The 27,302-nt window shown below is 35.9% G+C and overlaps 3 protein-coding genes across 3 annotated transcripts in view; 1 reads left to right on the top strand and 2 right to left on the bottom strand.

The window, feature by feature from the left end:
* The window catches only part of glcci1a (glucocorticoid induced 1a), a 30,826-nt gene extending 22,186 nt beyond the window's left edge, over window positions 1–8,640 (bottom strand). The window contains exon 1 of the mRNA XM_039681196.2: window positions 7,802–8,640. Within this exon, the coding sequence (XP_039537130.2) occupies window positions 7,802–8,231 (430 nt within the window). The 5' untranslated portion in view covers window positions 8,232–8,640. The remainder of the gene's footprint in view (window positions 1–7,801) is intronic.
* Window positions 8,641–11,123: 2,483 nt separating this feature from the next.
* umad1 (UBAP1-MVB12-associated (UMA) domain containing 1) lies at window positions 11,124–22,413 on the bottom strand. The gene is made up of 4 exons (XM_039681151.2): window positions 22,273–22,413; window positions 21,887–22,017; window positions 16,954–17,039; window positions 11,124–11,507 (listed from the first exon to the last, which is right to left on the bottom strand). The coding sequence occupies exons 2-4, from the start codon at window positions 21,963–21,965 to the stop codon at window positions 11,229–11,231; spliced, it is 444 nt and encodes a 147-aa protein (XP_039537085.2). The 5' UTR covers window positions 21,966–22,017; window positions 22,273–22,413; the 3' UTR covers window positions 11,124–11,228.
* A 516-nt stretch (window positions 22,414–22,929) lies between these two features.
* Window positions 22,930–23,900, top strand: rpa3 (replication protein A3). The gene is made up of 4 exons (XM_039681014.2): window positions 22,930–23,121; window positions 23,370–23,444; window positions 23,527–23,635; window positions 23,721–23,900. The coding sequence occupies exons 1-4, from the start codon at window positions 23,023–23,025 to the stop codon at window positions 23,801–23,803; spliced, it is 366 nt and encodes a 121-aa protein (XP_039536948.1). The 5' UTR covers window positions 22,930–23,022; the 3' UTR covers window positions 23,804–23,900.
* The last annotated feature ends 3,402 nt before the right edge of the window (window positions 23,901–27,302 follow it).

The following is a 27,302-nucleotide window of genomic DNA, read 5'->3' as shown; positions in this document are numbered from 1 at the left end:
AATATTATTTTACCAACATTTAGGCGTTTACTCTTGTTTAAAAAAAATGCTTATTTTTAAAAGGGATAGTTCACTCAAAAACGAACATTATCAACCTTATGTCATCAATTGGTTTGATATTTTTTTAGGGCTGTCAAACGATTAATCGTGATTAATCGCATCCAAAATAAAAGTTTGTGTTTACATAATATATGTGGGTGCACTGTGTATAATTATATATATATATATATATATACATATACACATATATATATATATATACATATACACATATACATATACATGTATATTTTGGATAAATCTATATACAGTATATACATGAAAATATTTCTTAAATGCATACAAGCATGTGCGTGTATTTATATATATAAAATAATTATACACAGTGCAACCACATATATTAACACAAACTTTTATTTTGGATTCGATTAATCGTTTGACAGCCCTATTTTTTTATTTTTTTAGTTTAGTCCATGACCCTTAACATCCCAAAAAGGCTCATTCACACTACATATTAAGCTTTGCTTCTTTAAAAGTGCCATAGTTCAACATGTTTTAGCATGTGTGCTCACTGTCAGACCTCAGCTCGTATTTTTAGCCAAACTGTGCAGTGCATTTAGAAATACACACTACAAAAACCTAAAGCTCGATTGAGTCAGAGTTACGGCCTGGCAGTAATTTACTAAAAACAAATGCTTCTCACACATGTGCTTTGTGGCAATCACAGCTATGCTTATTTGCACGTCAAGTTGGTATTACTAAACATGAGGGGGCCGTGGTTGACTTGGTGCGCGGTTTGACTTGCCCAAATGTTGCTCAGTGAGTGTGGAAGGCATTTGCTCATGGAGCTGGCATTGGAATGCTTCCTCTCAGCCTGTTTTACAGTTTCCTGAGAGCAGATGGAAAGGCAGGGCAGGTTTATGCCAAGAACCGATTCAGGAGAGCACACGACACCCCCACAGCAGGGCAGGGCGGACAGATTGAGAGATTTCTTCATGTCATCATCATCTTTCCCTTTAATCACTTTAGAACTTACAACCATTTTTGTTAACCGATTATTGTGTTAATTATTTATATTAGTTATTTGATTAATCAATGAATGAATCAGATATATCAAATGAATTAAATTGTTCAGAAATTACATTAAAATTCATTTAAAAAAAATTATAAATACTAGGGCTGTCAAACGATTAATCGCGATTAATCGCATCCAAAATAAAAGTTTGCGTTTACATAATATATGTGGGTGCACTTTTATTTTGTATATACATATATATATATATATATAAATACACACACATGCATGTATATTTTAGAAAAAATATTATTTATATATAAAATATTGATATTTATATAGAATATAAATTATATATAAATGTATAATAATGAAAATATTTCTTAAATGTATACAAGTATGTGTGTGTATTTATATATACGCAAAATAATTATACACAGTGCACCCACATATATTATTTAAACACAAACTTTTTTTTGGGATGCGATTAATCGCGATTAATCGTTTGAAAGCCCTAATAAAAACCATTATAAAATAATAAAATTCAAGTAAATCTGTTTTTCTTTTAGTATGAGCTCCATATTCTCATTAAATTATACTATATGAACCATAAAAGCCTGATGAATCGAATATGATGAAAATATATTTTGCCTAAAGGTTCAATAAAATTGATTTTTTTTTCATTTAAAAAAAAAAGACACAGCACAAAAAAAAAACTAATCGTGAATACATTTTATTTTATTATTTTATTATATTATATTCAGTTTTATAATTTTTTTATTCTATTAGCCGTGCTGTATGCGTAAGCATTGAGCGTGGAAAACGGAACGGCACTATAAATGGCGTTAGTAAATGCGGCAGAGGTGACATTCAGTAAAATACTGCGCTTGCAAACAGAGAGAGTGCATGGGTGGACGAAACGCTGAAAGACCTTCTGTTGTCATTCACACAATCAAATTTTGACAAACATCATTGCAATACAGCTTCGAGCTGTGAATTAGGTCATATTAGACGAGGGACAGGTGGTTTTGCTTGCTGCACGGTGGGGAAATAAAACAGAGTAATTGCTTCGCTGCAGAACTGCAGCCTGCAGGTTATGATGTCTTCACATGTTTGGAATTCTTTTATGGCATTAATATGATTTAATTGGAATTGATGATCACTGCTCCTGGCGTTCGTTCTGGATTCAGTTACTGCGAGTAAAGTGGGGTCAGCAAACTTTATTTAATGGGATATAACGCAATAGTGTGACAGCCAAGGTAAAGGAAGTGCAAACCAATAACATCATGAACACTGAATATGTGGAAGTTTAAGGCTTTCAGAAGTAAATACAGTCCCTGTTGGGAGTCGATTTGCATTGCAGTAAACACAGGCGCTATTGTACGACATCCATCAGCACAGTCGGAGTGCTGTTGGGCCGAGCGAAGCGTTTCGCGCAAGGAAACAAAAACGAACTGCGAGGCAGGGGGACATGCAAATGTAAACTTTTCCCCTGCAAACGCATCAGTGTTCACCGCACTTCAACGAACTCACCCACGCACGTCACATTTTGAATCACTACAGTATTCAAACAATCCTCTTTCACTTTTGGACGCCACACATCACCATTAAAAAGCTGGGGTCATCAATTTTAATGGTAACACTTTACAAGTGCAACAAGAGCTCATTTGTTAACATATGAACTAGCCATGAGCAATACATTTGTTACTGTATTTGTTAATGTTAGTTAATAAATATACAGCCGTTTATTGTTTGTTTGTGTTATTTCACAGTGCATTAACTAATGTTACTAATGTTGATTTTAATAATGTATTAGTAAATGTTGAAATTAACATTAACAAAGATAGCAGTTCATATGAGTTCATGTTAACCAATGTACTTAACAAATGAAACCAAAGTGTTACCAAATTATTGTTCATTGTAAATTCATGAAACCTAATAGTAAAATGTATTAACCTGTATTAATTAAGCAAGTAATAATTAGGATTCTGCACTATTTCTTGGTCACTAATCAAATTTGTAGCATTGACCATTCAAACTTTATACAGACGGTCAGATGTTTTACTTCGATTGTAGCTTAATGCTCTTTGGATCATCCCAAATCATGCTTGAGAACATGATCAACTCAACCGCTGTTAAAATCATTTGCAATTTAAAAAAAAAAATGTGCATAGGCAAAAATTGCGCAATAGAAACATTGCATTTCAAATGTATCGATTTGATCGCAAAAGATCACTTTTTTACATTATTATATGACACATATTGTGGGTGTTTAGTAAGCTCTGAATATCCATAATATAAGGTCAACAATAAACAGGGCTTTTTGCAATGCTTTTTTATGGTTTTTATATTTGCAATGCCTTATCATCTTTGGGAAAACTTCTATAGCAGTGAATAGGATTTTTTGTATTTGCATTTGCTATAAAAGCAAAAGATAAAAATCTGCAATAGTGTTTCCACGACTTTCCAAAGAGAGATTAATTACAGCTGTCAGATGAGAGAAAGATGTCAAATTTGTTATCACTCCCATAGCCATTAGAGGCACACTTGGCTGCCAAGGTTATATAACACAAAGTAAAGTATAGCATCATAACTGTGTATTACATTTTGTTCATCACAGTCTGTGAAAAGGGTCAATTAAAGCATTGGAACATATAATGTGTTGTGTGATACTACTACATATATGCAAAAAACGAACAAAACTCAATAGTTAATAGTTGCAAGTTGCAAGTATAAAGAGAAAAACAACTTCAGCTAGGCTTATATCTGTACAATATGGTAGAAATGTGGTTGAAAGCCGCTGTACTAAAAGTAGCAACAGTCTTTTCTGATGATGCTGCAAAATGTATGTTCTATGGTGCAAAATCACTTGTATTCCAGAAATAGCCCTTATTTAATAATTAATTCAAATAAGAATTGAAGTCAGGGCAAGAAGCAAGTCAGTCTCCAATTTAATGTTGAAACACCCAAAGCCAGAGATATTTTCACACTGAACTATCCAGTATATGGTAGACTGAAAAACATAATCAGATATTGATCTAATATCTATTATGTTACTGATAATTGTTTGGTACCTCAACGCTCAAATATTCAAAATAAACACACTAAACCTGCATGTGTAAAAACATGCATTGGACAAAACTCCTGGTAATAAAATCATCCTATCATCATGGGATGGGTGCTTTTTTTCGTTGATTTGTTCATTAATTTACAAATCATTTGTTCATTAATTTACTTGTTTATTTACTAATTTGTTGAATTATTTACTTACTTTTATTATCATGACAAGAAAATGACATGAACAAAATGTGAATCGTTGTCCATTATTTTGTAAGCCAAGAAGGAGTTGGTGATAAAGAAAAAATATAAGAAACATTTCAGTTTTCCACATGAATTATGAGGTGAGTGGATGAATGGACATAACAAGCAATGTGCAAACTTTGCGCAACAGATAAGTCGGTGAAGGAGTCCCAAACCTCAGTCAATTATTCACTACAGAAAATGAAATAAAAAATTGACAGAGCTTTCTTCATCTGACTCAGAAACAACAAGAGATGAATCTACTTCAATATGCTGATAAGATACCTGTATATAACGATCTTGCTTTATTTTCTTAATATTTCTCTTGTAGCACATAAGTTAGTGAAAACATTTGAAGAGAATTATTTTGTTTAACAAGTTTGTGTTTGAAATAAAGCTGCTCTTAAAGAAGAAATGAACCTTTGGTCTAATAAAACATCGGTACCTAGTCGACCGTTCTCTGAGATTTGTTTTCATGATAATCGAATGTAAAGAGTTTTATCTCTAAAATCTGTTTAGCATAAAATACTAGTATATGGGGGCATTTAATAAGTAAAAAGAAATCACTAGTTAATACCACTAACAAGGCTCAAAATAGCCCCACACTAACACAGTAACATAATGAGGGTCCCTACATGCAAAACAAAGCATTGAGAACTTTGTAAGTGTACAGACCGTTTAATAAGATACTTCATAAAGACAGTTCACTTCGTGTATACAGACAGGAGCCATCTTAGAAAATAGTCTCGATAAGTCGATCCCCGAACTTCATACAGTTCAGATCACTCAGCACGATGTTCATGGTTTGACTTGTCGTGACTGTTAAATAGATAGTATATCCTTCTTTAGCTATTTTCATGTACTGTAATAAATTTCAGTCTATCATGTGTTGTTGTAGAGAAGAGAAGATAAAGTGTGTTTTTATGCGATTATGTCATGATGCTGCTCTCAGGCCTGTTATCACACATCCACCCAGAAGCTGCACTTCAACAGCACTCCAATGCTCACACGGTGTCACGGCCAAAAATACTGCTGTCTTAGAGAACAAGACAAAAACTTACGAAGTACAACTGAAGTAATGTATTTCTCCGATAAATTAACTCTGGTGTTTCCCATTAATTATTTAGATTCAGGCAGACCACCATAGTATTCTCTGTCCTGCTGCCACATTTTCACAATGAACCGAAAATATTTTTAAACTTCACCTAATATCATACAAGGTCTCCAACGATGTGTTTTGTGACATTGCTTTGGCAAAGTATCTGTCGAACGAGCTAAATTGAAAGCCAGTAGCAAAAGGCTGCAATAGTGAAATTTAAGCAAATAGTCTGAAACTAAAGATTAGTTTGATAATCGATTCATCTGTTTAAAGACTTTTCTTTAAAAAAAATGATTAATCGGAGTAAAAATCGAGAAATGATTATACATAAAAATGCATTTGTATCAATTATTTTAAGCAATGTTATTCCACATCCTGCCCAACAATGTGTAATATAAAGCCTACATGCAAATATGTAGCTATAGCCTATGCTGTACATTATTAGCAAAAAAAATTGTTAAAATATAAACATTGCATTCTAAACCAAAAACTAATTGCCTACTATTTTTAAGCTAAATTAAAAACTATAAACAAAACAAAACTTGTACAAAGTATGAAGAACACGCACTTACTTGGCTGAACATAATTATATTACATTAATATACTTTTCCAATAATCGTGACTTTCATAAACATGACTGCTTGTGTTACATGTAGAATTTTAAACTACACTTAATATCTAAAGAAATATATATTTTGGCAAAATGTAGTCAGAATTATTGTGCTCCTATTCCCGGGCTCGTTCATTTCATGTCGGTGAGGTTTAACAAGTCTCACTTGTTGTAAGAATATGCAAAACGGAAATGGTTGGGGGACTTTCTAACATTAACAGATACGGATATAAAATAAAAATGTAAGTTATGTGTTGAGGAAAACACTTGTAAGAGGGATTAAAAAGCGAATGCATCTGTCAAAGCACCACGACAGGGCAAACTGCGGTAATAGCTTGAACAAGCTCTTATAAATATAAAGCATTCATCTGTTTTGGACAACTTGGATCATGTACCTTTTGTGTCTTCCGCTATTTTCCATGTGTATTGTCTATTAGAAATTTGCTACTGTAAAGCGATGTGACTGGCTGATGGTTTCTGAGCATATAGTGATAAAAAAATAGATGGATTTTTATCATTATATGATGAATGTGTACATGCATTCATTGCCAACACACATTTTGGTACAATCAACTTGTAAAAGTGCATGCACCATTACATGACCCCTTTAAACCACAATCTCCATCCATATACATTGGCCTCAGAAAGTATTTGGACTTACTCGCTCTCTAAATGTGATATCGCTGCATGCAAATAATTTGTTTTTGGTTTGATATTTTGTTAATGCAATGGATTAAAAACAAATGTGAATTAAATATCCAAATCACTGATCTCTACATCATTTGGGCACAGAATATGAGGCCTGAATATGAAGACTGAAAATTCAGCAGGCCTACTGGGAAGTGGGAATGAATGAACATATTACATGTTATTTATTTTAAACATACAGGCAAAGCGTCAAGTCGTTAAATAAGGTTTTAGGTGCACAATTTGCAACATTTAGGCTTCATAATAATGTGTTATGAAGCAGAACAGCAGGGTTGAGGTTGTGTGTTTATGACGAGGCCCCCTGAGTGGCCTTCACACACTCTCTCACACACACAACCTCCAATTACCCACGTAATTCTTTCCATCCCTTCCCGATAAACAACATGGAATTAACTACAACCATGAGAAAGACATTCAAGCTTACCCAGGACTGGAAAACATAAAAAGAACGTAATATTGGTAGTTATGCGTGTGTTTATGAAGCTACAGATCGCTAGCTTTAGCAGGAGCTGACCCAGCGCGGGCCGTGTCTCACTCTCGAAACCTAGCGAGGGAGCTCACTACATAGACGGCTTTTCTGGGCATCACAGGGGGCGTGTACACAGGACGCATTCTAGCGTTTAAGACAGAAATAGAATGGTACCGAACGCAACGTTTCTAAAAACAATTATGACACAACGGGAAAAACGTTGGTGTTCGTGATTAGCGATGACTGTCTAGGCAACTCACTAGGTATTAAATCACAGCCATGGTCATGATGCATAAACATCCTGATTATGCACATTGGTATTTATTAAGGCTTTAAACACATTTGGTTTCGATCTTAAATAAGCAGATTAGGTTAATAGGGTTAAATGTATTTTAAATATGTATTCACTAATACTCGTAAATCTGTCATATGCATGCGTTTCTGGTTTATACAGCACTATAGTGACAGTTTTATGCGAATAATAGATGCGTTTTTCAGATGCAAACACCCTGACCCAGTTAAACGACTCCAGCAGCAGCCTATGTGAAGATGCTTAAATGAATGACAGTAAATGAAGCGGGATTAGGGCCTGTTGTTTACCTCTCTGGACAGGTGAATGAGGGCAGCGCTCGGGTGAGCTCCTGTGGTCCGGAGGAGAGCGCCTCTGCCCCGGGATCAGCCGACCGTCCAGCGAGCCGTTTCCTGCCGGACTGGCGAGCGTCGGGCTGTCGGAACTGGAGCTGCTGTGCTGGGCTGCTGCGGTCGGTTCTGTGTTGCTTCCGACTGAGATGAAGGAGGAGGAGGAGGAGGAGGAGGAGAAGGAGGACGCGGGAGGGCGGGTCGGGCTGTGCTGCTGATTTCCACGCAGGAGCTGGTAGGGCACCGTGGCGCGAATGGGCTGCAACCGGCTCGTGTTGCCGGCGGAGGATGATGATGATGATGATGCTGAGGAAGAGGAGGGGGAGGTGTTGATGGGGGACCCGTCATTGCCGCGCTTGACCCGAACCGAATGCACAGGTGATGCTGACATGTCTGAACCTAACTAACGTTATGTAGTATATTTACTAAAAAAATATACTAATACATTCCTTCCCAAGCCTTCATTAACTAAACTTACGTCATTAATTAAACTTCTCATTAAAAGTATTTTAACGGTTAAAAAAAGCAGAAACTTATTTTAATGTTGGTGTAACGTTAATGCGCAGCCTCCGTTTGTTGGTTAGTGTGCTAAAATTGTAGCAATGTAGCTTCCCTGTACGAAGTTTTTGTCCTTTAGTCATGCAGATGATTGAATGACGCTAACTTGTCCTTAAAATGTGTCAGGGGTTCATCCTAGTCTGGAAACCTAAAAAAAAGTTGACGCTGAAGATATGTTATCCCGACTGTCGTGTGTCTCTGCACCCCTCGTTGCCTAGTGTACTCCAAATGACGGGCTCTGCAGCGGCACAGTCATCGAGACGTGTGGGCGGGAGCGTCCGGCGCTCTTACGACCTCTGATTGGTGCATCGCAAGATCAAAATAAAATGTGATTGGTTTGGCGAAAATGATGGACTCAGAAGGAACCAATGGACTCATTGTGGTTAAGAACGTGTGGGATTCTGTCTTGCTATTGGTTGAGAATGTAAACTGAGAGACTAATCTAATGGTGCAAAGTACAAACATTAATACTAGATAACACAGATGGTGTAACGGACTTAACGGTAAGCAATGCAAAGAGCATTAGAAGACATAAGAGAGACCGGGATCGGGACTCTAAAATGTAATTAATAAATGTATTAATTACAATTTTAGCTCGAAGATTGAGCAGTATTCTCCGGATAAGTTTACCCAATAAATGTCAAATTTGGAGCAAGTTGTCACATTTTAAAACGCTCCATTTGTTAATTTAATTTATTCAATTCAGTAATTTAAACGGTTTTTGGACAAAACAGTGACGTGACATATTTGTTGTTTTGTTAGAATTTTGTGAAATAGTTAGGCCCTATATATATATATATATATATATATATATATATATATATATATATAAGTTTATTTTACCTTTAAGTACAGTCGTCAATTTTGTGTAGTTTTTGTGCTAAATAATATTTGCAAGATATGTACACACTAAACAGCAAATTGCAACAAAACAAGTGTGCAAATACGATTTTAATTAAACATTTTCCGCTCATGCTCAGAATTCAGCATAAACATCATGTGGGATCAGAATCAATGAGGAATTCTGTTCCAGATATGAATCAATAAGGAATCCATAGGAAAAATGTCATGAAATTATTTTACAAACATTTTAAAGGGCAGAGACAGCACAATGCAAACTTTGATTACCTCAGGACAGTGTTTTGAAAAAGACTGGTCAGTGACTGAGAAATTAGGAGGAACCTTGGATGAAATAATTGCAACTGACAAATCAAAACAAATACAAAAAGAAAAAAGAAAAAGAAAGAATATATATATAATTTAATAAACAAAAGTGAGATTTGATGTGATAAAGCAAATCAATTATCAAGTAAAAGGAGACACAACTAAACCTGAGTGCATTGTGTACATAGCAGCACGCACTATAAAACCCATTCATTAACTGAAATTCAGCTGAAAGAGGGGAAAAAAAGAGATCAACAACTATGTAGCCAGTTCAAAACAGAAAAGTAAATCCTATTAAAATCCATGTGCATGTTTTTGCAATCAAACAATACATATCTGCCTCCAAAAATGGGGCGTTATCAACTCAAAATCTTCATGCATTAAAACCAAACAACAGCCGTATGCAATGTTCAAAATGTATGGCCTATTTATAATTTTAAGTGCAATTCTTTCACTTAAATGAAAGATGTGTGTAATTTTTGTTCACATCCCAACTTAATATGCAGACACAACTACAAGTAAGCAAAATTCGAATTATAAAAACAAAATACTCCAAAGTACTCGCGTGGTGAAAGTAAAAAGCCAAAACGAGTACCGGTAGATCCACACAGGTTTTTAATGATTAAGCCCAGTTACTTAAAGGCGTTTTACTTTCATCATGTGAGTGCCTTGGACTATTTCATCTTTAGTTTGATCCAATGAGCATCAGTGGCTATGTAAAGACTACACTCTCTGCTCTTGTTGTTTTATAAGCTTTATTCTATACTGATTTCCCTGAAAAGTGTAAACACCATCAAAACATTGTTTGCATCCCAAACAGCCCGGCACAGCAACACTGACTCAACCAATGGCGTCAGTTAACAGCGGGACTATCTGTTTGGTTGACCAGTAGCAGACAAAGGAGTGTTTTTGCTACACCTTTAAGGTTTATAGGTACTCACTGTAGAGTTACAGCAAATCTAGTTGATGATTGTCATTTTTTATGTTTATTTATATTTCAAAAATGAAATACTTGTATCTGTTATCCAATAATTTATCTTAGATATGTTTAACGAATTACATTGCTGAGTGACAGATTACTATAAAATCCTTCTTTTTCTATGCATCATAACTGGTTTAAGCGAACGATCTGCAAGCAAACTTCTTGAAACCGGTTCCATAAATTACAGTAAGTCTTTGCAGAACTAAGAAAAAACTGAGGAAGGCCAACGCAGACTGCGATGTCTGAAACACCAAACAACCGAACGCAACTACTGAGAAACACAACCGTTTCAAAACAATTTCAGCATATTATCTTGTGCTAAGTCAAAATGCACTCTAAAATTGCACCCGTAAAATTCAAACAAACTACATTTGAAAAATGTAAAGCCATAGGTCATCTTATAAATACTCATCTACTGTTTTTAAATGAGGCGGTAACACTCATCTCACACAATCAAATGCAAGATCCTGAGACTGTAAACCAACTTGATGCAAACTTCACTAACTAAATGGACAATATGTTCGTTTGAGCCCAACACCCTATAGTTAGTCAGGGTAAGGATTTTTTTTCAGCTAACTGAAACTAGATCTTAATTTATTTAAGAGGCAAGCGGTTAAGGAGAATCTTGACAACCAAAGGCTCATAGTTCATCACGTGTTAGTGATATGACTGATGGGCTGAGAGTCACGGCTCACAAAGCACAGAGTTCTCCAAAGAGAAGTCATAACGAAAGTTGGCTAGTTTGTCATTTATGTCGTGAGGCACGGTGATATCTGTTACAAATGGCAGGCCTGCCTGCATGGCAAGGATGTGTGGTGCTAAAGTGAACGGTATATCGCCCAGAAGTTCAGGGAGAGCAGGGGTGGCGTCTACACCGTGCGTTTCTGAGGACATCTTAGCGGATGTGGGCTGAGAGGAAGCCTGAGCAGTCTCTGCAAATCCTCTGTTCCCGGCACTGGATGGCTAAACAGAAAGAAAGAAAATCCACAGTGAAAACTGAGAAGAGCAGTACTGTTACTATGTTCATCACAGGACCTATAGTAACATTGACCTAACTGTGGGCAGGTGTTTAGCTCTTTAAATCCTCAACAATGCTAAATAAGTTCAGCCTTTACTCATCATTATCATCACCATCAAGGTCAGGTGATATAATGTGTCAGGTATGAATTCCTTTAGCATTAATGAGTCAAAAATGTGCCTCTTCTTATTACCCCCAAAAGAGAAAGCCTGCAGACACAGAGCTGAGAAATCTGGTGTCGTATGAAATGGGTGAGGATTCATTACAGCCCTGAAACATCACGATGAAGGAAGTCACATGTTGTACCACAACTGGAGCTAAACTTCACAGTCTGACACAACTAATGATGCTCACATGTGCAACACAGTACAGCACGGTTAAAACTGTTTGTAAATAGAAGTCAATTATTTATCAAGACAGTAAACAGTTCTCATGCAACTACATTTCTCTAGTGAGATTTTTCATTTTCTGAAAGAAATTAAAACTGTTATTTAGCAAGGACACATTCAATTAATCAATAAAGTTTTTTTTATTGTCACAAAAGATTTCAACTTTTAAATGCTAGTCTTTTGAACTTTCTATTCAACAAAGAATCCTAAAAAAATGTATCAAATGTATTGATGCTGAAAACTCAACGTTGCCTTTGAAAATATATTCAAATAGAAAACAGATTTAATTTTACTGTATTTTTGATTTTAAAATAAATACAGCCTTGGTGAGCATAAATGACGACTTTGACCAAAACCTTTGTATGGCAAAAAGAGAATTCTAAGATATATAATAGTTTGGGTGTAGTGGTGTATTATAACATAATCAGCTCTAATACACCAGTAAGACAATGTCAATCCTGTGCATTATCACTTAAGGTCAAATGTGGAACTATGTGCTTAAAAATATGTTAATTTGTCAGTGTGATTCAATGAGCAAAGCTTTCTTAAAAGGATACTTTTTGGAAATAGGCTCATTTTACAACTCCCCCAGAGTGAAACGGTTGAGTTTTACTGTTTTCGAATCCCTTCAGACGATTTTCTGATATTTAGAAGAATATCAGTAACCAGACAGTTTCTGGTCTCATTGACTTCCAAAGTAGGAAAAAAATATACTATGGAAGTCAATGAGACCAGGAACTGTCTGGTTACTGATATTCTTCTAAATATCAGAAAATTGGCTGAATGGATTCGAAAACGGTAAAATGAGCCTCTTTCCCAAAAAAAATTGGAGTATCCCTTTAATCTGCAGGTAAACAGAATCTGGTAGTCTTAGTTGTGGAGGCTGGAGGTGGTTTCTTACTTTTCTTGTTTGTCTTATTTGAGTGCCAAACACATGTCAGACAGGGAATGACAATCTATTAAAGTCAGTTCTTTACTGTAACATGAGACTGGAACAATACATAGAGGGAGAAGCAAAAACACTGAACAACAAACTGAACTAAATAAGGAGGAAATCTTAACTTCCATACGAATGAAAGTGGATGGTGATCGAAAGCTGTCCAGCCCCAACAAAGACTAAAGCACAATAAAAGCAGTCCATGTGAAAAATAAGACTAAAATTTGCTTCACTCACAATTGAATCTTCTATATTGGTCTCTATTCACACTCATTGCAAGGAAAAGGGAAAAAAATTAATCATACCAGTTTTGATAGACATGGTAAGTAACGGATTAAAACTCTCAGCTTGTCCTTTAAACATATGAATGAGGTTTCTCTTGTGGTCCGTCTGAGTCACAGAACTGCTAATTCAACTGTGCTTTCGTGGCATTGAACAGCTTTCCCTTGAAGTGTCATTCTGTTCCTGTCAATATTTTGCATATAGTGTCAATTAATTTCCTGCTTAAAGTCTGCATCAAGCGTTAAAAGCATTCCCTATTGTGGCGTATATCCGAGTGAATCACTAAATAAATAAATAATGTAGGGCAGGACCTTTTGGATTTTGTCCATTGGGAACTGATTGGATCCTTGTTTATTGCTGCGATCTCATGTTAGCAACAGGTCGCTGGAGAAGAGGGATTATTGTCCCAGTGCACACGTCATCAGAGACGGGATGTTACAAGAGGGAGAGGACGTTAATGTTTTTGTTGAGGCTAAAAAAAAAGGTTGATGTGCAGTTCTGCACAGATAAACCCTTTATAACAAACACCGCACCATTCCATAAAAGAAAATACAAATTTTATATATTGATTTCATTGTGACATTAAAGGGTTAGTTCACCCCAAAAAAATAAAATTCTGTCAACAATTACTCATTAGACATCTTCGGTGCACAAATTAACCTTCAAATGGTCTTCATTTCCTGTTTACACTTCTGGGTCTATACGACCCCAACAATTGAGTAATTGTACAAAAAATATACATTTTTAATCATACAAATAATATATAATTTTTTTTGTTTACTTCTCATCTATTCATTAATGCTGTGTTTTTGGAGATATAAAGTACTTTTGTATCCATATACCACACAATTCCTCAACTACACTATTAGCTTGCATATGAAATATTATTTTTTATGATACATTGCATTTATGCTCTAGTACTAGGCCTTTATTTCTGTGTATACATTATCAGATCACATTTCAATGTGGGGTCATATTGACCCCAAAGACCAGAAGTGTAAACATTTTTTTTACATACATTCAGAACAACCGAATCAAGCCTAGTTTTTGTGTGTGTGTGTGTGTGTGTATAGATAGATAATTTAGGAAAAGTCACCAAATCTTATTCCACTGAGATGAAGGGAACCTTTTTCTTTATTAAGTAAAAGTCAATTTGGGTCGTATAGACCCCATGACCCGATTGAGGGCTACGATATTTTTAATGAAATCTGAGTATCTACAGTCCATTCACCCAGAACACGGATGGTCCAAAATGTTCATAAAGAGCTTGTAAAAGTAATACATATCAATCAAGTGGTTTAATTGACCAGCGAACTTACACAGATGCAGATCACTCAAATATATATAAACAGAAGCTCAACTCTACTTTTTCTTGACAAATCCCATTAAAAATATCTTCATTTGTGCATTGAAGATGAATGAAAGTCTTATGGGATTGTAATGATATGAGACGAGAGTGAGTAAATAATGACAGAATTTTCATTTGTGAACTAAACCTTTAAAGCAGGGATGTCGAACCTCGCTCCTGGAGGGCCACTATCCTGAGTTTTGCTTCAACATGCCTCAACACACCTGCCTGGAAGTTTACTTAACTCACATAATAGGCCTATAAGACCTTGATTATCAGGTTCAGGTGGTGTGTTTAATTGGTTTTGGGGAACTATTGGTGCGTTCACGTGCTATGGAAAATATGATATTTTCCACTTGTGCACAGGTATTTACCAGTGTGTTGCGTTCAAGTGCTTTTGTTGTCGAAATGTGGTAAAAAGATGAAGATCTAGACCTGTTATTTAGCTAAAACTATTTTAGATCATTTTCCACGTCGGCCTTTAGTATTTACCACAATTACCATAGCACGTGAACCCACCATAAACTCGGCTTTAAATCATTGTGCTGTTTTTGCGATCATGTGACTTTTTTGGAACTTACACTCTAAAAAATGCTGGGTTGTTTTAACCCAATTTTGGGTAAAATATGGACAAACCCAGCCGTTGGGTTAAAAATGTAATCTAAAAGTGTAACCCAATGGCTGGGTTTGTCCATATTTTACCCAAAATTGGGTTAAAACAACCCAGCATTTTTTAGAGTGTATGCAAATAATTCTTTGGAAACTCACTTATCAAACTACATACTGTCAGGCCTCTTTGACAGCTGATGTTTTTCATGTGGTTTGTCCGCTCCAATAACTCTGTCAATGACTCTAGGCTTTGGGACTTTGTGAAAGCCTCTCATATTCAATGAGAAAGAGCGAGACTGAGTGTCTTTCATTAGCCATATGTCTCCAGGCGGTGCTGGAACAGATCGCTGAATGGCAGGGGCACATAACTGGGCCACCTGGCACCTGTCACACACCCGCTCGGCCAGCGCAACTCAAGGGGCTCTTTCTCTCCTCAGTGCTGTTGCGCGCCCAGCACACAGCATATGGAAATCACGCCAACCCACTAACATAGACGACTCTATGAGTGATCCTTAAGATTTAATTAGGATCATACTGAAAACGTAGCATACTATGTTTACTGATACTCTGCTCTAAGTAAAGAATGTTTTGATGTTTCATCATCCGCCAGGTCAAAAGTAAGTTTGATCACTAAAAAAAAAGTAACAGCACACCTTTCCTCAACAATCATGCACATCATAGAGTCTTCTTTATACAGCTCTTTTCCAAATAATTCCAAATATTTATTGACCATCTGTTAAATCCAAAAATGCATAAATGTGCATTTGTGACACTAGTGAAAAAAGTCCACTGTTAATAGTGCATCTATGTGTAAATAAAAAGATAACAAAAGTCACTTTAAAAATGAGCAACTAAACCTGTTGCAAATCTTTCTGTGGAAATTTCTCTCCCTCATGAGAAAATCAGGGATTCCAAAAGAAATGACTGAATTTTGCCACCTGACTGCACCTTTGAATGTTGTCTTTATGATTCTGACTTGTGATGTGCACTACATTTACAGTCTTCTGCTATGTGCTAGATTTATATAAAGACTGGACTAAATTTTAAGTTGTTATTCACAGATAATCTTGCCCTCCAGTGAACTGTTAACCAGTGAACCTTACCTCTGGGACTGGGCCAATGAGTCAGTGAATTGTTCTTTTGAGCCTATACTTTCAATGAACCAGCAATGGCAAATTGTAACTGTTTTGTTTTGGAAAATTGGTGGGTAATTCAAATGAAATTCTACATGTTTGTATTATCTGCTTACGCCCTTCTAATGGTTAGGTTCAGGGTTGGACCTTCATGCTTTTCCATACGAATCACATCATAGATATTCATACTAGAGCCAGACCGATGTTATCGGCCGATATTAGGCATTTTCCAAAATATCGGTATCGGCAGTTATAATGGCCGATAAATTAATATTTAAAAAAAAAAATAAAATAGACTAGCTAACCACAAAGCTAGCTAATGCCACTATCATCATTGGAAGAACGCTAACGTTAACATTAATGAGCTTGGAAACCACAATGAACTTTTTCTGCCTAAATAAAGTAATGATTACTTTATTTATAACCAGCATATCTAGTTACAGTCCCTGCATTGTAAAATGTAAGTTAGACTTGCGAGGAGTGAACATTTAGACATAGAGAAAAAGTATCAAACGTATCTTGTGCAGAAAAGTTAGCTTTTCTCTTACACGTGTGTGAAATAAAACAATATTTAAAAAAAAAAAAAACTTAACAGGAAGATTATAAGTGAATGATGAATTTTGAAGTTTGTTGTCATACCATCATTAAGTATATGTAATTGTGGATCACTCTACAAAGTAAAACAAAACACACCTTAAATGGTTGTACTATTACATTTGTTGCAGGCTGCTCAATGTTCATGGATTGAATCTTCCGTCGCTGGTCCTCGACAGTTTCACCTGAAAGGCAAAGAATAAATACAATGAATACTTTTAAAATCAACCAGAGAAGAAAGGCATAGCACCAGTCAGTCGATGCTTTACGTTAACGGCTTGATTTTCAAAAAGACAGGACAATAATGTGGATTAAGTTCATTTAACAAGGTGGATTACTTTCTTAGATCACTATCACATTACAAAGCATTCCTTCTACGTACAGTACTTACAGCCACAATTAACGGTGTCACTTAAGAATAACCTGCAACACCTTGAAACCATAACTAGACCGAATGCTGTGTAACATAAAAAGGCATTCGCCTTGTAAGACCCGTTCGCATCATTACATCCTTTTCCTGCTTGAAAACGAAAGCCAGCCTCTTTCTGTTGCTCCTGAAAATCACACAGCTGAATGTCTTGGTGATAGTCTGCTCACCTGGGGCCTTCACACACACACACACACACACAACACAGCTCCTCCCTGTGTTATTAACACCTTCACAACACCTCCACAAATATCTCCCTCTGAGATGGTGTCCATTGTTTATGTTCAGGGAAAAAGCTTGTATGACTGCGTTCAGAGTGACAGCGATATATCGGCACCAGAGGTCACCAGGTCTTACAAGTCACTGTTCCTCTACTGGACTGCATCATGATGTGGGTCACATTCTCTGCTCTCATATGCTCTCTGCTCCTCGTGTAGTCTCAAACTGCCATCTCCAAACGACAACGAGGTATTTGCTGCAAAACACTGTAATTTCTTTTAAGACCTTCCCTAAACCAATTGCTATTGCAATTATGGTACTCGGTATTGCACTAAAATATATTTAACCAAAACCATAATTCAAGTTTCATTTCCCTTTTTTTTTTTGATGTTTTAACTGAAAATCAAAACTGAAAGTAAAGTTTTGGCAATTGAACTCTGGTTTGATTGCTGTTAGGGTGTAATGAACATTGTATTCTCAGGTTATAAATTAAGTTGATGGAGCTGTATATGTCAGCCAAAGAAGTTTTACATATTGCAACCTGACGCTAAAGGCTGAAAGAGTCAAAACATAGCTTGTCTATTACTGAATTAAAATAGAGTTTGAGGGCACTGTGACTATCTGCTTTCCTGTTGTTCTTTTTTAAGGCCTTCCTGTGTGTTTTTGGGCATGCACCAGCTTGAAAGGTTTTTGTTTGTTTGTTTGTTTTTTGGAGAAAGGCATAATTTTAAAAAAGCGCTAATTAAACTGCATTGTTTTGATCAATGATTTCGTTTGAAACCGAAAAAAATGCATATTTTTTGGTTGCCAGAATTTTTGTGCATCGCTAGCAGACCTGATCCGTTTATGACCAGATCGGACAAAAAGGCTCTTTATGTTGGCCAAATCTGTCATATAATAAACACATGCTCTTCTTGAATAGCCTGACTTCGTCATACTCATATTCAAGAGAGAATATGAGTCTGAAACTCCTCCGTCGGGCTTTGATTATGAGGTGTGTCATAACCGAACCAGGAAAAAAAAACCCTCTGCACTCAATTGGAAAGTCGGCAGACCTACAACCAATCAGAGCAACGCAGTAAGTCAACTCCTTTGCATAGCGCAGTTTTCAAATACAGAACGTAGCCTAACTTTATTTATTTTAGAAGTTAAATAACGAGTGTTGCTTCTTTTATTTACTTCTCCATGAGTGCCACCAAAGGAGAAACCACAACGACCACAGGCTTTTCATTACGTCCCATCTTCTTAACGACCGCCAGAGCCAGCTGATAAGTTACACTTTTCCCGAATCATGTAGGAAGGACGCCAAAAATATCTTTCCGATCGACAAATGCCTTGATTGCAGTTCTCTGTTTGTCTATTAAAATGAATGCGCTGTCGATTTATTTTACAAAAGACGCGACAGCAGAATCTATACATCTCAATTCTCCAGCTGCAGTCATCTTTGACAAGCGCTCTTTGATAACGTGATGATTACGTCCCTGCAGATCATCTGTCCATCATCGTATAAAGCCCGCCCTGGCAATTTGATTGGCCCGTTCATTTTATGCCTGATCGTAATTACTCCTCAATGGATCGAGTCCAGACCAGAAAAATGTTGTGGGCGGAGTTCGGGCTGGCATCCAGGTCACTTCTTGAATGTATAAAGCCCCAAATCAATTCTATTCAGCTTTAATAGCTAATATCACGGAAAAACAAACTGTAGCACATGGACATTTAAGTGCCAAAGAACACAATTATTGAATTCATTCACTGAAAGCCATTTGTCTGGCTGGATAACTTTAGCTGTAATACATTCAGTCCCTTACAGCATTAAATCATTATCAACACCAAGAATGATAACTATCATAAAATAGCACACCACACACCACAACCGGAACGATATAGTTGGAATCACTTCCAGATCGATTTTTTTCAGGCTGGTGTCCAATAAAAACATTGACACCCATTGACTTTACACATTGACTTTAAAGCGTGTGTTCTGGGTGTAGTGTTCTCAGGTGCTTAAAATAAACAGAATGTATTGTCTCTTGGTGTGGATTGTGGACGCCAAGATGTTTATCGCTTGTTATAGCATTTGTTCTTGCTGTGAATATGGGAATTTAATATTATATTAAATAATTCAAACAATTACAATTATCATGGGAACAATTACACTGGCCTTGTTCCAAAAATCATGGCGACGGACGGATATAGGTTTACGTTTCTTAATCGAAGGAGACGTAGGCATGTTATCCAAGCATTAATGGCAAGGAAAACCCCTTATACTGGGAGTGGCCACATATGAGGTGTTTCTGGGAGGTTATAGTACACATAATTATTTTGTCTTTTACGAGTTTAATAAACGAACTTGTCTTCTGTCTAAACATACCACGCCCACTTTAAAGAATGATGTGACTTTTGGACGCCAGGTAAACTGTAAATGCAAAAAACATTGTTTCCATTGCAATTTTGCAAAATACCCCTTTTTTGAAATGCCTGAAAAACCGCCACATATGAGCGTAAAAAGTTTTTTTTTTTTGCAATATATGGAAGTTTTGGCGAAATTGTGAGAAAAAGTGATCAACGCAGCCAAAATTGATTTGAAACAATCAGTATTGTATAAAGTGCTATATAAATAAAGATAAGTAGATATGGAACATAAACTGATCCATTGCTAAGCTACTACTATTTGCCATTTTACAAATCATATATGGCCTCAATTGCACTTCAAAGTCAAAGCAAGGAATTTCTTTCCCCAAGAGAAGTGGATCTGTGGCACAGATAAATAATGCAATGTAAAGTAAGCCTATATCGTGTCCCTTATGTGCTGTCAGCATGTTACCACAGTTTCTTTCTTCAAGTTTCTTGGGCCTGTTCAATTGTACTGGAGGTGAACCGAATGAGAGGCTGCTAGCTACAGAGCAAATGAATCGAGCATGACGTACAGATCCCCTTCCATGTAATCTGGGCGTAATGAGTGGAGCTAGAAGGTCCAACCACACCCTAACCCTACCCATAACTATATCCCTCCACCAATTAGATCAGGAGGTGGAGCTGAACTAGGTTATACTCCACCCATGGATGTCAGCTGGATGTCATTTGGCTCTGCAGTGAGCACCACTTCATATGAACAGCTACATATATCAATGACATGATAGACTAATTGTCAATTGCGATTCCATAAAGGAAAAATTATCTAGTGCCCCAAACAAAATAGACAAGTGTGTTCTGTTGCTGTGTGAAGGTAGCGGTCATGTGTTTGTCCTGTCAGCCTGGCGAACCCCTTTGGTCTAGTTCCAGGTTGAGCCAGAGCACTTCAGGAATCATGATTGAGTTTAGTTAATCTACAATTCTACCCTAAAGTACTAAGACTATGACTCAAAAATCAATAATAGATTTATAATAAACACTGAGAATTTGCATTAAAAATAATAATAATAATGTATACACCCCAGAACCAAACACAGTTAATATGAAATCAAAAATTGAGTCTATTTACTTATATATTCATGTAGGCTCTGGGGCCTTCCCAATAGTGCAAAATAGTATAATTTAATATCAGTTAACATTATTTTTTTATGATTTGCAGGCTTCATAAATGTTAACTTCAAATTAAAAGCATCACTCAGTGAAATTCTCTGTTTATTTCCAAAACATTCTCATTTCTCACAGCATGGTTAGCCTAAATTGGAGAACCAGCATAGTTTGCCAAACATCAATCTATTCTCAGCAGTTGTTCCATTCCCTGGTTGACAATATTTCCTCAAACTACATGAGCATGTGGTGTGAGCTATTCAAATCTGGCTCAAGCCCTCAGTCAACATATCCTGCTTTTTATGAAACAAGGGATCTCTCTTTCCCTTTGACCTACATTCCCTCTAGTATAGTCAAATGTAGGCTGGGAGGCATAAAAACATAAAACCTTATTGCTGAAAGTAGCAACTTGCACAACTAAAGGTGGGCTATGTTATATCATTGTATTAACTGTCGAGGTTGTGGCATTTGAACGACACTGGCCCTTGGTCATCTGTATCCACTTCAGGTACAGGAAATGGCCAAATACATGTCCTGATTGATTGCTACTTCATATTAAGGAAAAATACGTCACAGAGACTAGATAGAATTGTTTTAACCATTACTATTGTATTGATGAACTTCAGTCACACTGACTGTGAGGATTGAACTATTCTGCCCTCTTGTGGTAGAGAGAAATTAACCAAACAATGTTTTGACAAATCATTGTTTTAATATTTACTATTAACAATATTTTGGATGGATGGATGGTCACATGGACAGGCAGATAGATAGACAAACAGATAGATGGATTTAACTTTCTTATTCAACTAAAATAATCAAAGAAAATCTAGACAATGAGAAAAGTGCTTCTAAAATAAAATGACTTACCAATGATGACAAATCCATCAGTTTCCCTCTCAGAAGATTTTTTGGCTCCGTCATTCTTGAAACCGAAAAACTTCAACATCTTTTGTGTCTGTGTTGAAAATCAGTCACTCTTCAACACAAGTGATGTTATGCTGGTAGGAAGCAGATTTCGCAATCAATCGAGTGTAACAAATATATTTTTCTTTTTCTGTATGCATTCAACACCACTATGATCTATATAAAGTCACAACATGGAATCAATGAAAACTGTCCTGCTGCTTTGTTTTTCCTAGACAGCTCAAGAAACAAGCAAGTTAGCAAGCGTTGCTATACTAACATTTCCGCTGAAATACAGTGAACAATAAAAAGAACAATCTTTTTGAGATTTGAGTGAAATATTGTCTTACTTAAAATCATACGAGTCTAATGTTTCAGTTTTGTTGTGGTAAAAGCGAGCTACTCGACTGAAGTTTTGTTTACGAGTCTTTCCCACGTCGTGTCCGTCTGCTTTTTCGCTCCGTGTGAAAACCAAAAAAAAAAGCTTTTCCGTTTCACTCTGACAATGCCAATAAACAGTTTTTTAAAACGTGATAGTACTTCATGTATTAAGGCATGAGTAAGGTATCTGTAAATATTTACTAGCATGGCCCTTATTAACAACTATGAATATACGCTTATTGTGATTTCTGTGAGTTATGTTTATTTTATTTTGATAGGCAGAGAATGCAGTCAGAATGCAAAAAGCAAAGGCTTTTATTATAAATATGTTTCTAATAATGGGAAATACCATCAGAATAAACACAAATGGACTAAAAAAAACAAACGCATTTTTATTTTATTTAGGAATTATTTATTATAGCCCTCGTGAGTAACTTATTGGTTAGAAAAACTTGACGGACTAGGTTTCTGTGAAGCTTTTAAGTAATTTACTATTTCTTTTCAATTGTTGTCTTATTTTTATTTATTAATTTTTTTTTACCACAACTAGGAACTATAGTTAACAGGCTATTTGTTTCGAGCGTTTTTCTCTGACGCACCGGAAACGTGGTTATGCGGGGAAATACGTCACGTAATCCCAGTTTTCCCGCGGTTCTGTTTGACCGTACTGAAGTCATTTTGGGTTTTATTTCTTGTGTGGTTTCCCGTAAACATCCGCAATGTCAGGCGTTTATGAGTCCCCGAAAACCAGAATCAATACGTCGATGTTGTCTCAATACATCAATCGACCAGTCTGCTTCATTGGACGCTTGGAAAGGGTATTTAATGAACATTTGATCATTTATTTACTCCGTAATGACTCCGAGCCATCTAACGATAGCTGTATAATGAAATTTAAGTACGAATGATGCATGATATGATCAGTGCAATGATACGGTGTAGTGTATTTGAGTAGTTTTCAGTATATTAACTGCAAGACGAGCCTATCAAGGCGATTTGTTCCACGCATTGCAAAATAAAAATGTATTGTACATGTGAACATGACAGTGTGGTTGTGTGTTGACAGGTCCATCCATCAGGAAAGACTTTTACTCTTACAGATGGAGAAGGAAAGAATGCATCAGTGGAGCTCAATGATCCTGTGAGTGATCAGATGATGCACTTCTGTGTATGATGTTGGTATTTATTAAAAAGATCATATTTTTCCCCCCGTCCTGTTTTAGCTGGATGAAGAGCTGAGTGGGATTGTAGAGGTTATTGGAATGGTGTCCAACAAAGGAACAATCATGGCTGTTTCATATACCCAGTATCGTGAGGACAAAGTCTCTTTCGGTATTATTTGTTTTATTGATTATGGTAGTTTTATTGTCAGTATCATTTGCACTGGCATGTAAAAGATTTTCCTTTTGCTTTGCAGATCTGGAACTGTACAACGAAAGCCTGAAAATCCTTAATGACTTTCCCCAGTATTACCCGTTTGAGGTGTCATTAAGCGGTTAAACAGCACTTTTATTTTCATTTTACAGTTTTTGTATAATTGGATATTTACTGTTTGTCCAGTTTTTGTTACTTGAAATAAAACTTATATAAAATCTTTGTTCACAATTTTTTTTTTTAATTAATGAAGACTTCTATAGCTGTACATTGACGAAATAATTCTGGAAGTTATTTACAACAAAATATTAGGCAAGTAAAATAAAAATTAGTACCATTAGTACCTTTTTTTTTCCATCATGAAGCAAAGCATGATTAAATGAATGGATTTGTCTTAATTTTCCAATTATTTCATTTCACTGATGAATTACAATTTGTTTTAAGAGTAAAGCTTTTTTTAATTGTATTAATGTGGTTATTTCTAAAAAAGAATTTCTTGTTAAATGCACATTTTTTTAATGACTGATCAGTCATTTAAGTAATCAAGTAAATTATAGTTTTTCTAACAGCAATTGGTGAACAGGAGTGGTATGGTACTGTATTGTGTCTATTTAAACAGTTTTATGTATCATATGCTGCAAGATGAGTATAATAAAGGGATAGTTCATCCAAAAATGAAAATTCTGTCAACATGTACTTTACCTTGAGTTTGAATCTTCTGCTGGACACAAAAAAAAAAGATATTTTGAAGAATGTTTGTAACCAATCAGTTGATGGACCCCATTGACTTCAATAGTATGGAAATAAATACTATGGATGTCAATGTTGTTCCACAACTGATTGGTTTCCGACATTCTTCGAAATATCTTGTTTTGTGTTCAGCAAGAGAAAGAAACTCATTCAGGTTTGGACATGTACAGACATGTTTATTATTTCACATTCAAAAGATAATTACTTATTATTCTTTTCAGATTTTTTTTTTTATGCATTTCCTAAATGTAGACATCAAGATAATTCATTTGGAGCTTTTTTTAAATACAAGATTGGGTTCAATAAACTTGTTTATATTCTTCCACTAGATGGCAATGAAGTTAAAAACTAAACATGAAGGCCATGAGTTGGAATCATACTGTACAAATGGAATACACATTTTTTTTTAAATTAGACAAAACACATTTTGTTAATTTTTTGTTATGCGTTTACAACATAAGACCTAAATTGCAAGAAGTGAGGAAAACCATAAAGTTTAGCATCATCTTATAAATAAAAAAATCTCTGGATTTGGTCTTGGCTTCATTTTATGAGTTGTTTTGATTATGACATTTTTTAGTTACCTAACATTATTTGTAATATAATGTAAGACTATACTATAATAAAACTATGTTCTTATATTTACTATGTATAGCCTACTTATATTTTGCCTACTATTTACTCCAGACCAGTGAGCAGATGAGACTGACACTCTTTAGAAATTAAAACCAGAATATTAGAAGTGTCTTATTTAATTAGGGGAGTGAGGCTAATATTTCTATGGAAAAAAAAAAAAATTGTGCAATTACAAAAAACATCAAACAGTAAATCACGACGTGTCAGGAGGGGACGAATGAGCCAAATACCTCAATCAGTCACTTCAGCTGTCATGTTGAGTAACTATTCTCTTTGACAGGACAAAACATCAGAATAAAAGGCATTAGGGTAAATGATGCGTTCTGCATGTTGTAGTATTTAACATGATGAGCAATAGGTGGCCGTGGCCGGCCTCTGAAGTGCTCAATGGTGTGGTGAGGAGTTGCCCGAGGTCAAGCAGCTGCCATATTGTTGCAAGTTCTGACAAAGTGCTGTTTGTACCACTAGCACAGGAGTGTGGCAGTATATATAGTACATAAGAGTTATGTACATAAAAGTTCACATTTTATTTTATTAGTATTGGAAAAGACATTATCATTCACTTTTTAAACTATAACATATGTTAAATAAAACAGCAGGAACCAAAAGACTAATTTGATTTTATTTGTATTTGAAATGAGTATCCTCTTTTCATTTTACCACACACACACATATATAGGCCTATATGTGTGATGACTCCTTTACACATTTTATAATCTCTTCACGAGTTCTCTGCTGGTCAAAATACTATCATGCAGGGCAGGCAACACTCATACAAGTGCAATTTAGCCCATGCACACATGACAAATTGGGTGTTCGGTAAGTTCCGTCATGAAATGTAATAAAAGCTGACTAACAATCAGGTTATGAACATATCCATGTGCCTTCTGGTCCAGTGATAAAAACACCAATGTGAATGCTAAGAAAAGGACTATTTTCTTTTGTCCGGACCAAACGAAACGATCTACACAGCACATCCAAGGAAAAAAGTATTTACGAGGTGCTGATTTTGTATTTGTTAATGTTAATCAAACAAAGCGTGAAGGATCACTGCTAAACATAACGTTAGACCCGTGACTGGGGTGTAAACAAATTCTTAAATGTAGGCCACAGACAAGTTTGTTCAAATTCATAGTTTAGGCTAGCCACCAATTTGCCAAAATAGTTACATTACAATTGCTTTAGATCAGGGGTGTCCAAACTCGGTCCTGGAGGGCCACTGTCCTGCAGAGTTTAGTTCCAGCTTGCCTCAACACACAGCATGCCTAATGATCTTCAACAGCTAATCAAGACCATGATGAGCTGTTTCAGGTGCGTTTAATTGGGGTTGGAGCTAAACTCTGCGGGTCAGTGTTTGGACATCCTCCACACTGTAAAAAAAATATTTTCAAGATTTGTTATCACAACATATTTTCTTTTGTCAAATCAACTTTATAATAATTTATTATTTTGAGTTAATCTCCTTCATTGTATTAACTCACTTTTTCCAGTTCAATTAACTTAAAATTTTAAGGCAACCAGGTTACTTACTTTTTTAAGTTAAACAACCTACAATATTTTTTTACAGTGAACCGAGTTTGGACACCCCTGCTTTAGATTGTGTTGACAAACCCATCTAAAGTTCATGACCTTGTAACCCACATTAGCTACTACCACACGCCATTAAGTCGACGTCTTGACCTTTGATCTTAATTAAGATAACACAACCTAATCCTGTTTTTTTCTAATAAGTGTTTAAGGGTTTGCACTAAGATTTCCAAAAGCATCAGATCTGTGTTCACTGCCTCAGGAAGGTTTCTCCATAACATCTTCTGACATGTTTAACAAATCACCCAAGCACAATTGGTTCAAGCAAACGTTCGTACCCTGTAGTCATGCATGTAAGTTCCCAGGGATGTTAAACTGTCTTTTAGTGCATTCAACAGCAAATCTCTTGGCACTTTACATTTGCATCTTCTCGTTTAGCAGATGCAATTTATCCAATGAAAGGGCAACAACAGAAGCACATATTATACATATTTTGGCCATCATACTAAACACGTAAAGTTCACAAGTGAAGTCAAAGCTCATTCTGCAGTTGGGTCTTGTGCAAATGCTTAAAGGCACAGAATGATTAAAACATCAGTTTTTCCTTGTCATGTCTGTCTTTGATGCGCCCCGGGCAGCAGATTTGGAATTTACTTCAATTTGGAGACTTCGTCAAAGTTCATTTTTAAAAAAATGAAAAATGGCATTTAAA

The sequence above is a fragment of the Pimephales promelas genome, chromosome 18 (genome assembly GCF_988280905.1).
Source record: "Pimephales promelas chromosome 18, fPimPro1.hap1.1, whole genome shotgun sequence".
NCBI lineage: Eukaryota > Metazoa > Chordata > Actinopteri > Cypriniformes > Leuciscidae > Pimephales > Pimephales promelas.
Note: the sequence above shows the minus strand (reverse complement) of the source record. Positions and strands in the feature narration are given on the sequence as shown.